General features: G+C 35.6%; 3 protein-coding genes across 6 annotated transcripts in view; 1 reads left to right on the top strand and 2 right to left on the bottom strand.

Annotated features, from left to right (window-relative positions):
* LOC139958822 (uncharacterized) overlaps window positions 1–13,885 on the top strand; it is a 34,007-nt gene that overhangs the window by 12,417 nt on the left and 7,705 nt on the right. The window lies entirely within an intron of this gene.
* LOC139958823 (cation-dependent mannose-6-phosphate receptor-like) overlaps window positions 1–13,885 on the bottom strand; it is a 68,121-nt gene that overhangs the window by 49,916 nt on the left and 4,320 nt on the right. The window lies entirely within an intron of this gene.
* Window positions 1,021–11,971, bottom strand: LOC139958821 (uncharacterized). Of its 4 annotated transcripts, XM_071956186.1 has the most exons (3): window positions 11,808–11,875; window positions 6,508–6,837; window positions 1,021–6,240 (listed from the first exon to the last, which is right to left on the bottom strand). In XM_071956186.1, the coding sequence occupies exon 3, from the start codon at window positions 5,637–5,639 to the stop codon at window positions 4,668–4,670; it is 972 nt and encodes a 323-aa protein (XP_071812287.1). In that variant the 5' UTR covers window positions 5,640–6,240; window positions 6,508–6,837; window positions 11,808–11,875; the 3' UTR covers window positions 1,021–4,667. The 4 variants fall into 4 exon arrangements, with proteins under 4 accessions (XP_071812287.1, XP_071812290.1, XP_071812289.1 ...); XM_071956189.1 differs by lacking the exon at window positions 6,508–6,837 and having other exon boundaries at window positions 11,767–11,971; XM_071956188.1 differs by lacking the exon at window positions 11,808–11,875 and having other exon boundaries at window positions 6,672–7,401.

The following is a 13,885-nucleotide window of genomic DNA, read 5'->3' as shown; positions in this document are numbered from 1 at the left end:
TGCATGGGGTTTTATTAAGACGTATATATACACAACAGAACGCGGAATCAGTTTGGATGATATAAAAACAAACATATTTCTCACGGTTACACAGCCTTTACTGATAATTTGAAATTGATAATTTGAAATTCAAGTTTATATATACATTCGATTAGAAATTAAATTCTTCTGAGGTCATCGGAGACAAATATCTCTGAGACCTTCTTTAAGATATGAATATTAAACCCAAGTAAATTAAAAATAAAACAGAATTGACAATGAGATATAATTATTACAATAATTGTTAAGCAAAATATCTGATATATTATTGAGATTTGGCTTAGATTTTAGTTTATACTCCTGTTGAGTAGCTTCTTAATTCAGTATCGCTGACGGTTCCCGATAACGTCATAACATTAATGTGCGAGATATTTCCAATAACTTGACATTTTTCCAAGTTCGACTTTAGGACACAGGTAGAGCAATGTCACTAACATGCTTGGATATATTGCAAACATCAAAAATGTTTCCATGGGTAGTAAACTTCAGTCAGTTCGTCTTTTTCTTTACTTAAGCCGTTGGCTGACGTCTTCAAATATAGAATGTCATGCTTACTGTCAGAAAACGGCTGGCTGATAGAGACTATCGTGGCACTTCAAATGTCACATACCATTAATGCTTTAAATGCTTGTAGATAGAAGAGAGAGGGGGGGGGGTGGAATTTTGGCAAAAAAAAGTAATACGGGATAACAAAGAAGGTTCTATGTTATCTTCATCTTACAGAATTCCATATAGTTTCTTGGGGAGGGGGGGGGGGTGTGAAAGATGTTTAGTTGCGGACCTCTCAACATGCCGTAGGGTGGACACAGAATGAGAAAGCTATACGGTTATTCATGAAAAATATGGGGAAATACTGACAGTTAAAAACAAATTAAAAAATGTGACCGGCCACTTTGTGCTTTACACAAAAAAAGATAGATATTTAGTAAATTGATCAAAGTTTCAACAGAACGCCTGAATAAGAACAAGTAAGCAAAATCGAAGGTTGTTGAAAATTTCTTTCCAGTGGATTCTTGGAGTGACCGGGTACCAGTTAGTATGCATTGCTTATAGATCTTATATTATATCTTATATATAAACATGTATATTATTATCTTATATTAATATACATTCCAACATACATGTGAACGTTAAAAAAATCTCGGAAGTGCATTAGGATCACGTGGATGGGCATGGGAGGTGGGCCTGGGGGGGGGTGGGGGGTAGGACATCCAGTGACACATAAGTTTGCACATTAGACACCACAAATGTTCCACAATAAATCATTCATATATATATGCTGTACTCGTGTTGCAGTGTAAAGACCCTAAAATAATCCCAAAACATAATAATAAAGGTGTCGCAATCCCCTTCCCATTCACACTTTTTAGCGACAAATACTAATATACGGAAACCACTGATAGGGCTGGTAATATAACCTCCTCACCACTATCTACCCCCATTCCCCTCCCCCTCCCACCCCAATCGCAACACCCCTTCCATCCTCTCTAAACCATTTTGTTATCGGTTGAGTCGATACTACACCATTCATCCTTGGCCGCACCCTTTACTCCTTTCCACACCAGACTATATAATACGGTCTTATATAGGCCTGAGTCATAGCCAAGGAGCTCAGTTCAAATAATTTGGCTCGTATGGATTAATATTTAGGCTGAGGCTGAGGCTGGGGCTGAGGCTGAGGCTGAGGTTGAGGTTGAGAGGCTAACGCGTCATCATCTCTTAAGGTTTAATGGAGCATTCCATATATTTAAAATATTTTAAATGGTGATTATCTTGAAACCTCAATAGCTGCTATATAAGAACATTACTACTACTTTTTCTTTTCATTTTTTGGACTTAAATATACCAAGACTAAAATTCTGCCAAAAGACATCCATTAATTCAATTGATTTTGGTTATTAGATTAAACTAGATTACGTTGGTTGATTCTACGTAAATTTCAAGCGTCGATTTTGATAAGAAAGGGTTTTGATGAATGAAATGGTTTGGACATGATATGTACAAAACTGTCAGTTTAAATTATTGTTATAAGGTCACAACTGTATAGGATGTGTCTAATCATATCCTAACACGCATATTCTGCGAAGCCTAACCACAGGTTTTTACAGAAGAAACGTATAAGTACCGTGGTGTCTGATCAGACTGACTTGCAAGTTTTAGACGTATACTGTGTTAGTATAAAAACGACATCACGTCAACATTACGATATTAAACGTGCTGTCGAGTTATATTTGCAACGTAATGTAACGTTAAACGGCGTAAGTACTCAAACTCGATAACAAATACACAAATTTGTCGAGATGTCGCGTTATACTTACAAGTTCAACTCTATACAACTGTTTTTCATTTATGTCTCAAAGATCCCTTTGATCTTAACTTTGAGTGTGTTAAATTCGGTTACGTAGTCGGTATTAATGCATCCTGTTTATTTATTAATTTATTGTTTGGTTACTTCATGACAAATATTTCATTTTCAGTAGTAAATTTAACAATCAAGTTTTAGATGTGACAAGCTCTCCTTTTACAAATTTCAGTTCGCTCTAGATTTAGATCATTTCATTATTCAGAATGAAAGAAACCAAGGACATGCGTTCCCTGCGGCCGAAAGAATGTTTTAGTGATTGCATAATAGTCCTTCTACGATACAATCACAAAGATAACAATTATTTTTGACATATGTAAGGTTTTCGTCACTGATGGAGTGATGGAATTTCATTACGATTAGTTCTATTTACTACGCGATGTCAAATAGTCATGTAAATAATTGTAAAAAACAAACAAAAAATGGTTAAACAAGAAAGACAGGTTTAATATCTGAGATGAAAAAGAAAAGTCTATAACGCATGTTCCTTCAGACCCAAAGTAGTGTTAATATTTGATAAAGTCAATTAAAGATAAGTGAATTCTGTCTGTCAATCTGTCTGGTTGTCTGTTTCGGAGCAGATTTATAATACTAATGGTGGACTCGCGTATATATATATATATATATATATATATATATATATATATATATATATATATATATATATATATATATATATATATATGCACGTGTTCCGAGTACTACAGCACTGAGCAATATGTATATAGGTCTAAATTGCACTGTAGACGTTAATCATAGAACTTAGCGTTAAAGGAACCTTCCGGGTATTAAAGCATCTCTCTTAAACACCACAGAAGAATATCTTGAAAACTGAATTATAGTTATGGAGGCATTTCTATGATATCCTACACATTATATTCATTTGATTGAGCTATGACATATCAACATTGCAATTTTTGCCGGAGGTTAACCTCTTCTATTACAAATAAAAAGCAGATTAACATAAAATTCTCAATTACAACAACAACAACAACAAAACCTTAATTACAAAATATAAGATTTCATACATATATTATACTGACTCCTGTCCAACTCTTATCAACAAAAAACTGCCGTCTCCTTAAAGTTACCGATATTTCCCAGAAACGTATATTCATCCTCCATCAACAACGTCTTGTTAAGTTCCTTTTATAACGTTTCACAATGTTCAAGAATGATCGACATGATCAGTTTTGGTTATTAAAAACAAATCCATCCTGTTTTGGATTATTGTTTTGATTGTTTACATAATTAACTAACTAAAAATCTGCCGCTAAACATGTCACTGTGGCAAATTAAAACGTCACGACTTTTAAAGCGATTAGTTCTATTTAAATCCTCAAAGATTAAAACGACGGCTTTTTAAGTCAATAAAACGGACGATGCATAGACGGTCTTTAATTTTTCCCGTCGTCTCTGCGTCAAGTCAAGAGTACTTCGTTCCCATTGCCCTCTGGCCTTCTTCCGTCTTCTACCTCTCAAGTGAATAATGCGGGAATTTTTTATTGTTTTTTCGTTTTTCTTTTCGTCTGCTATGAATATATTGTCTAATTTCTTTCAGAGTGTAGTTCGCTGAAAAATTTCAAACGTTTCAATACAAAGTTTTGTTTTCTTCAAGTTTCCAGCCTTCGAAGTTATAACCACTAAAAAATTAAGGACGGTAAAATTAGACTATTGGAATATATATCCCAGTGTTCAGTTAAAATGGTGTACGATATTTAAGCAAACCGCGGTATAGAAGTTTAAACTCTTGCATGGTGACCAGTTTTTGCCGGCGGTTAAATTTTCTTTGTAACATAACATTTTAGGAATATAGCATACTGACCTTTGATAGTAAGTGCGACTTTGTTATATTTCAACAGCATTGCAACAGCTGAGAGATATCCAACTTTTAGCAAATGCATTTTATAGCTTCTGTGCCTTGACTATACGTAACGATTTCAAAAGCACTCACTTCCAAACACAACCCCCGTCCACCCTCTTTTCACAGAAGAAATGTCTTCTAACGACGAAATTCTTTCCTGTCGTGGAAACTGAGGATTTTTTTTACAAATGAAACGCTCTTTATCCATAGTCACTTCCATGAACGCGAGTAACTGAAATTCTTGCTGCGTTTTGGGAAAAAAAGAATGGCGAATGATCCTTTTTGAACAAATACAGTCATTTTAATAAAAGCAAAATTACTGTAACGGATATGAAAAATCATATATTGGTCAAGATGAGTTATTGAAGTCCTTTTCTATTCTTCTTCTTTTTAAGTAAAAAACTACGCTTCCATTTCTACTTCTTCATAATCTTTCAACCGGTCACCTTCGACCCCGTTCTTGGCCCCATCCTGACCCCTGCCATTCCTTGGACTATCTGGTATCTTGATCATTCTAGGTTGCCTACCGTATAAACAGCAACAACACCGTAGGAAGACAGTCCGATATTCTGTCGACGCGATCATTAGAACGACTGGAGCCGACACCGCCGCTAGGATATAACCGACTACCACGATGAGGTTAAACGCCGTTAACGAGGACGTATCTTCCTCGGCGTTATACATAAACCAAATGTAGACTTTACTCGGTAGTAAAAGGATGAAAAAGAGAACAACGATTGCGATTAATGCTCGAGTAACCTGGCGGATATTCTCGCTACGAGTAACCGCCGCTTCCCCTTGATTATCCGCGTCTTGCTGCTTCATTGTTCTGACGATATTGATGATCAACAATACGCTGACTATTAGGGCGAGTATGTAAGGTAAGAGGAAAAACACCGCGATTAAAACCGCGTAACCGCTTATCGTTAAAAACACTTGCAGGAGACTAACCGCTATCATCATTAGAATGGACGAAGACCAGACGGTGCACAACCGTCGTTTCATACGAGTGTTATCCGTTTCGGCGTTAATAACCGTCGGTTGACTGACCACACGGTATTGATCTAGAAGGACTATCACTATCAGAACTTCCGTAATAAATTCGTACATCTCGGTAATCGACACCGTCACGGCCTGTGCCGGTATCGGTGACGGAACACCGAACAAAGGAATCACTGCTACGTCTATAAGTAACATGACATTGGCAGCTGACATGCTTATAACATACTTATTGCGAGATTTTAGACGAAATGAAGCGTCGGTTATCGATGTAAATACCGGAATGTTGCAGAGAAGAGCAACAAGTATAAGAATCCATGTGAAGATGGTATACCCATTGTTAGCTCCGTAGATGAAAAACTGTTCATATTCCATGTTTGTGACTTGCCCGTCAAATATGTCTCGATGTGCAAAATCAAAAACTTCAGTCTATTAGAAGAAGAAGAAAGAAAAACAAAACGATGGTTGACGGCAATTGTCTTTCACGCTCCAAATCTAGGACCATAAAAGCGTCGCATGTCTGAAAAGTTGAAAGCACAATTTTTTTTTTTTAGAATATTACGTACTGATCTTCTCTCGTTGTCTGTCTCCGACAACACTTCAAATATCTCTCAAATACACCCCGCGACTAAAGATAACCTCTCTGCTTTTCTCCTCCCAGAGGATGGAAGTTTTTTTTTTCTTCTTCTTCTTCCTCTTCTTTCACCTTTGTCAATCTTGCCTAGCTTTTGAATGTCCAAGAACCGTGCGTGAGTCGATATTCATGCTATTTTGTCCTCTTTCACACACACAAAAAAGTTCATCACTAGAAATTCGATCATCCAGAAAATGATAAGGTTACCACAAGGTGATCGATCCCAACGAAATTAACATTTATTCCACTCCAAAGTTTAAAATCAGATACCTTCGAGACTCTTGTTACAGGTCACCGCTTCTGATACAGTCAAGAAAGGGGTGGTGACTCTTTGGCAAAAACCTTCAACAACAAACAAAGAAACAAATGGAAGGAGTGAAGATGGAGAATACGAAGAGGAAGAAGATAAACTGTACCTCTATCTGCTCCTGGGCAAAATCGTCAATGAAAGGGGTATAGGAATATCGTGATCGCCGCCGCCCCATGTATATATATATATATATATATATATATATATATATATATATATATATATATATATATATATATATATATATATATATATATATATATATATATATATATATATATATATATATACACACTCACGTTTGATACACGAGAGGAAAACAAATGCTGTAACCGTACAATACTGAAACGAACCGAAGCTCCGTGGAGAGAAACATTCTAAAATTGATCATAACACATTAAATGCTGTCCAAAAAAAAGCGATTTAAAACGTGTGAAATCGTTTTATCCAATAAAAGGTGTACCGTATACTCACGAACTCGCTGTATGATGAACTGTTTGTTATTGGATGCAGGACATTATATACCCTGTGTCTCGTATCTGCAAATGAGTATAATATGGCCTGCTCTATACGTATGTATACTTAATTTACGTGTGTCTCAGCCTGGCCGATATGTGAATTAACAGTATCTGAAACGAAGGCAAGGAACAGTTGAATAACAGATCCAGAGTTTAATTTAAGTTACAGTAAACTGTCACCCGAGTTGCCAATAAATGTTTTAATTGACACTCTACACTATCTCGTCCTTATTAACGGAAGGACTCCCGTATTTCTACAGTTAATGGTTGAGAATACTGTACGGTTTAAGGTACACTATAATATACGCTGTCGTGTTTAAGTTATTCAAGCTATTTTTGGGAAAGATACAGGTACGAGAACAGGCACAAGATACGGGTCAGAAAATGCGTTGTTATAGATGTGTGGAAATTGTAGAAATTGTAGATTGGGTTCATTCCTGCATGACAGCATGTATGATGCTAACGGTGTCCGCGTTGTAAAAATATTAAGCATTATAAAACATACCGTTTTTCCGTCTGTGTACAGAATTTGATTCTGGCAATTGCCCATAACCACCCATACCAGCAAAAAATGTGTGTCTAGCCGTTCCAGTGGATCGTTGTGACCATAAAGTCATCAACCCATTAGTGTAGTTTTATATTAATGGGAGACGTATAAACTTTGCAAGTATCATGAATAAAACAAAAAACATAATAGTGTAACATCCGTATATGGCTTTAACCTATGCCATAAGAACACACAAATAGAGAAATACGAGAACACCTCATGTAGTCTCAATAGGTAGTTTACATAGACTTATAAGGACTTCTTTATTACTTTGTGTAGCTGATATAAAATGAAGCGTATAAAAGGTAAAAACGTGTTCCGGCCATAAAATAGTTCATAATACGAGTATAACTAGATCGAAAACACTTGAGGGGGAGGGGGGGGGTGTACCGTATATCACAGGCTAACGGGGCCCATAACGATCATCCAGGAATTTATAAATAGGTAGATGTATATATAGCACCGACCGACTCTATTATTAAAGGTATCGGGGTTGTCTTCCCTCAGAATTGTCCTTTTTTTTTCAAACGTGAAAATGGTGCATTCTAAGACGCCCTGATGACTGGCATTTATGCGCGTGCTTGAAACAACACACGATGTCAACGTCTTCACTAACAGGCTAACGTGAGACTTTTGTTGTCAACGAGTCGTCAAAACGTCCAAGTAATTAGCCACGAGATCCCTGCTCTCGTATCGTTAGTTTCACGTGATTAGCAATAAGATATATTAAGTTTCAATTTATAATAAAGCAATTATGTCCTGCACATGATACGCACACCAACCGGCACGATGCACAATTGAGAAAGACGCAAGTTTACTGCACGCTAGAATGTTGGGGTCGACACAGGAGTACAGGACTTAACAAAATTTACTCTGGCAGTCACGAAATAAAGGTTTATAAGTAAAGTTTCTAAGCAGTGTTTGATGACGCCATTTTGTATTCTCTGTTATAGAGAGCTTATTTGTATATACCAGTGCTTAAAGCTTTGTCCGAGGTTAAACCAGGAAGTAAAACTCTCTATATCCAAGATCTTTCTTGAGATAACAGAAACATGCATTTTCATATGGAATTATGAGAATCATTAAGATGCCTGTCTGTCTGTAAGCAAGGCTTTCCGTTTGTCCGAACATTCGTCTATATGTGTATGCTTGACAGACAGTCTTAATGTATATGTCTGCTAGTCACTATGATTGTAAGTCTGTCTAGCTCTTTATAGTAAGTCACAATCATTATACAGCTTTCGACCGTTCTCCTTGTCTGTGTATACCCGGATTTATCAGATATTCTGTAACTAGGTGTTTGTGTGCATGTCTGTCTGTCTGTGCGACTTTCTACGAACGTTCCAATCATTGTGCTTTCTGGTTGTATATGTCTATCTGCATGCCATCTTTCCTCTGTATGTCTGTATGTGTCTGTATGTATGTGTGCGGGTGTGTGTGTATGCGTGTCTGTGTGTCTGTATATGTCTCAGTGTATATGCTTGTATACATATGGTATAGGCTGAATGGCTGACCAATTCTCTGAGCAGCTGGCTATATAAGCTGCATGTGTACGTGAAACGATCAACTTTATTGCAACCGATCTTCTGCCAAAATGCATCATATCTCAGGTTTCTCTGTCTCTACTATATTTATCCTGTCTGAACGTCTTTCGTCACCGACATATCATGCTTGATATTAAACAACTCGCCGGCATGTCACGCGCAGGTGAAGAAGAACATATAAAAAGTAAAAGTAGGCTTTGGAGTGTCATCAGAGAGTGTTAAAGGAAAATACAAGCGGTATATAGCTGTCATCTTGCAGAAAGTATTATAATTATCACCATTCCTGTTGGCGGCTGTGTTATTCTCTTGTCATGTTATCATATACCTACTGTCTCTATAGTCGATTCTACTGTCTTTAAGAAGAAACCGTGTAAAAATCATATATACACGGGAACTATATGCATCATAAAATATCCTTTACACAGCAAATTTTACCATCCAGAACTGCACTTTAATTTGTCTGCATTTTCATTGAAGGAGCAATAATAAAAATTTAAAACACTCTGAGTAAAAATTAATTGATTACAAAGTCACTTGAAAACGCTGTAGGGGAAAATCTCGTGTTTGATATGCCACCAGTGAGAACATAATAGGCCATTTTAGTGTTAGGTGTGATAACCGAGATGCAATAGAAAAATATATAAATCACTTTAATGACTCAGATTTAAAAAATAATAATGTTAATGTAGGTGGCATTATATTGATTATATACTTTTTTAAGGATTTGAACAAAATGAAATATACTGTACAGTATACAATGAAGCGTTTCGAAACCAAAATAAATGAATAAATTGGCGACTCATCTTTAATCCAAGAGTCATCTTATTTAGTTCGGTTGTTTCATTTTAGAAACTAGATCAGAAAAAAGGGAAAATCATGGAATGCTATAAAGCAAATTCGAAAGTTTATTGAATTGTCATTTCAAATACCTTATATGTACAATAATGGCGCATGTCAACTGATATACTGTTTCACGTGAGCATTTCCTTAGTTACCGATTGTTACCGCCCTGTTTGCTTCAAGCAGTTTACATTAAGTTAAAAGAGGTAAGATCATATATCGATACATACCAATGTTAAAACAGTATATTGCTCTGATTCAATGCATATGTCTCTCTTGATTTCGGTGATGGTCGGTAAAATGCTAACTATATAATCACACACAAGCCAAGCACAGGTAAGTTGTAAATTTTGTCTATAAGCTTCTGGGACATGACTGTATGGTGGTTTTTAGGCTGTGAAATTTTCTTGTCAAGATGAATTTTCTCGGAAAGTCCAAGGATAATTAATGGAAATCACGTTTGAAGTCGTACATGTAGACAAATTAATATCTTAAGCTTTTTGATATGTTGCTGTCTGGAAGAAAATAATGAGATGTGTAGAACTAATAATATATGAAGGTTTCTTTTTCGAAGGGACCTCTGTTTGTTTTTCTTAAATGTTGTTGGATAGATACTGATTAAAGTACCTATAGTATACAATGTAAGTATGTATGTGTGTATGCGTGTGTGTGTGTGTGTATATGACATTTATTATGCATCCATTCAATTCATTCTTTCACGCATTTCTCAGTCTTCATATTCATTCACTTATTTATATATTCATTCATTTATACTCATTTCATGCAACCATTCATCGATTCACTCCATGCACCAATCATTCCTTCCATCATTCATTTTGTTGTTACAGTCTTATCCTGACACTATTGGACAGAATCAGAATCAGACTACATGAAATGATTTTCTGCTAGATTTAGTCTTCTCTCTACCTCAATAAATCAAGAATATCTGAAAAAAATGATCAATTAAATCACACTGATCACATAAGCAGAGAGACGGCTTTAAAAGGGTATAACTGGATCGTAAATCTGACCAGCTGACAGTATTTCAGGGAGAAACATAATTTGAAAGAAAATGTCAACAACCATTTTCGCGATGCGTCGGTTTTATATCTACAGTGAAGTATTACTCCTTGGCACGCCGATAGAAACGGGGAAAATTTCGCATTCAATTTGATCGTACTTGATAAAAAAAAAAAGTTGTGAATATAGCGTAACTGAAAAATCTCGAGGGATTCCGCATCAATAAAAGGGCGAGAAAAAGCAATTACAGCTTTACCTATCAATATCGTACAGGGGTTAGGTTGGATCAGATATGATAATAAGGACCGTAAACAGAAAGACAAATCTGTAGACAGGAATCTGAATTTAGAACTTGAAGCTATCATGTTATCAAATGACTAGCGAATAGGTTACGTTTTTATCCTGTAATTTATGTAAGTTGTTTTACATACATATATATATATGTTTTTCTTATATACAATATAGCCTGGTAATTATGGTAAAATATTGGAGCGTTAAAATAATACATAAACAATAGACGAACTGTAGATTTTATGTGTCGTTCAAATTCAGAATCAAAGATACTGAAAAACATGACCATAATATTCTCGTTACTTTTAGTTTATTTTTTTGTTTGTATTATATTAGATTGCTTCAACTGTCATTGAAGCATGCATTTAAGTACTTCTAAATATTAAAAGTATGCCAGCCGATTTTGACAGAGAAAACCACGAGAAATATCATATCGGGTAGTGCAGCTAAGAATCACAAACGAATTCAAGTTATACTGCAAGTTATATAGCTTTGCAGCAGATCAACGCACAACAAGTTCGTCTATAAACCAATTTTTCCACGTATACTCCAATAGCAAATATTATTGGAAAAAAGCAGAGAAACAAGATATGACTCGTATATGGACAAATAAGTTTCGGCCCCTGGGACCTTCGTCAGCAATACTTGGCAGTGGAATGAAAAGTTGATTTGTTGTTTTACTTTTCCAATATATTCTCTAAAACAATACTCCGTATATATATATATATATATATATATATATATATATATATATATATATATATATATATATATAAAGTATAATTAGATGTTGCATACCTGTTAAACTTCATATATAAACACTGTCGTCTATTATGTACCTTATAATGATGCCTGTTGTTGATCCTATAACGATGTCTGTTAAAAATGGATGGTTCACTTAAAGTATTATGCTTATCAACAGTACGAGTACGTCTTGCTGTAAATTCTGCGATTGTGGCGAACAGGATAAATTTACTGGTATTTTAAGTGATCATACATGCTTAAAGCCATATAGCATGCCGGAATAACGGTCAGGGAATAAGCTTATAAATTGCTGAAATACTTCGCAGGTCAAAGGGAGTAATCTACCAGACATTTCGTCAATTGGCTTTGAAAGAAGAACCTCGTCAAACTATACCGTGATCCATGTATTAGTTTAAACGTAGATATCTATAGCTATACCAATCAATACAATCGTTGATACCTTGGCCTTTCATTTTCGCGGTTGTGTGATAATCGTGTGTTTATTTTTTTAACCATAGAGAGATTACCAAACGTTTGGTAAGTCGATCCGATATTATTACGCAGGTCGAGATGCTCACGCGCCACTCTCCAAAAAGGCGTAATTTAAATCATGCATCACCTCAATTGTCTTAAATTTACACCACATGTACTAACAAACATTCAATCTATCACAAACTCAATATTATTTGATAACATAATATATATTTATTTATTCTATCTATATGCGTTGGGTTTTAGCATTTTGCATTAACTATACCTACCAACTGATATCAGCGCAATATTATCGGCAGACAAACCTATTGAAATCTAAAGAGGTACCTATTTCGGGTCTTCATGCAGTCTAACGTTTTTGCCCTTTCGCATATATGGCCACGCGTGCACGTCCCCATTCCAACAAGACCAGGCCGAAAGGCAAATCCCGTCAGATACTGTCCAACTAGTTTCGTTACTTAATTAACAGTATACTTATTAGTACACTACATGACGTCATATTTCCTTTAGCTCGGCTTTTCGTACGACACAGTATAGTGTATGTTCGTTCCAGTTTAATAGTTCCTTGATTGATTCAGTCACAAAGGTACAAGTGTTACAATAATAATAATAATAGTATTAATTATAATAATAATAATACATGAATGATTGGCAATATTTATTTTAACACCAATGCTTCCCTTAGACGTGAGGTAATGTCTCACACGGCCAACTTAACTGCAGAAGACTGGCGATACGAGGATCGTCAACACAACACCATGTGCTTTTAAACAACTACAAAAAAATACCCATTTGTCCAGGCACCTTTCGTTTCTTGATTAATGTTAATGCAATGACCAATGACGGCGAACTATAACAGCTTATATAAATAAGGGCACAGAGCCGAAGTACGTAAATGGTATTTCAATTGATCCTCAGTGGAAGTCAATCAAACTGGCATGTTTTATTCAGTGTTTTCTCAAGTATGCAGTCTTATAATATTTAAATGAATTTCTGCTATAAGTAATACTGGTAGATAGTTCGGAACCGATTTTCGTAACCGCAGTTGTTTTGTTTGTATTTATTTGTTCGTTTGCAACCTTCATATACACTGGTGTAGGGCTCTTAACCTCCATCAGGGAGTTATCATGACAAATACCTTCCTCTTTCACAAAGCAGGACTCTTTTGCTATCCTATATATTACAAGAGGACAGAGGAAAGCGTTACGGAAGATGATTATTAGACGCATTGCCATGAAAGTGCAGTGTCAGTAATAAAAATCAATTTTGAAAAGTCCCATTATTCCTGTGTTTTATTAACTTCATCTTTCGAAATCTTATCAGATATGTTGTTGCAATCGAGAAAATATTAATTACCAATTTATGGGTCAACTCCAACTACGACACGGAACGGTTAACGATATATCCGTGATATTAAATAGCGTTATGTCAATCGAACTTCCAGTTTATCAGTTCTTTGTGATAATCAACTCCAACAACAGTTAAGAAAATCTGCCTCCATTTTTAGGGAGATATTCTATAGTTTTAAAAGTCGTTTCTCCATGCCTCGAAGCTCTAGAGAGGACATGATAAAAAATATATATATATATATATATATTACGTAGGCCTACGTACGTAAAAACACTACGTACGTACGTAATAATATCACGTACGTACGTGATATTTATTTCGTACGTACGTG

The sequence above is a fragment of the Apostichopus japonicus genome, chromosome 18 (genome assembly GCF_037975245.1).
Source record: "Apostichopus japonicus isolate 1M-3 chromosome 18, ASM3797524v1, whole genome shotgun sequence".
Classification (NCBI taxonomy): domain Eukaryota; kingdom Metazoa; phylum Echinodermata; class Holothuroidea; order Aspidochirotida; family Stichopodidae; genus Apostichopus; species Apostichopus japonicus.
This window is presented reverse-complemented; position numbering and strand designations above follow the sequence as displayed.

Coding starts and splice junctions, on each gene's coding strand:
- LOC139958821 (XM_071956189.1), bottom strand. CDS start 5,639: ATGGAATATGAACAGTTTTTCATCTACGGAGCTAACAATGGGTATACC.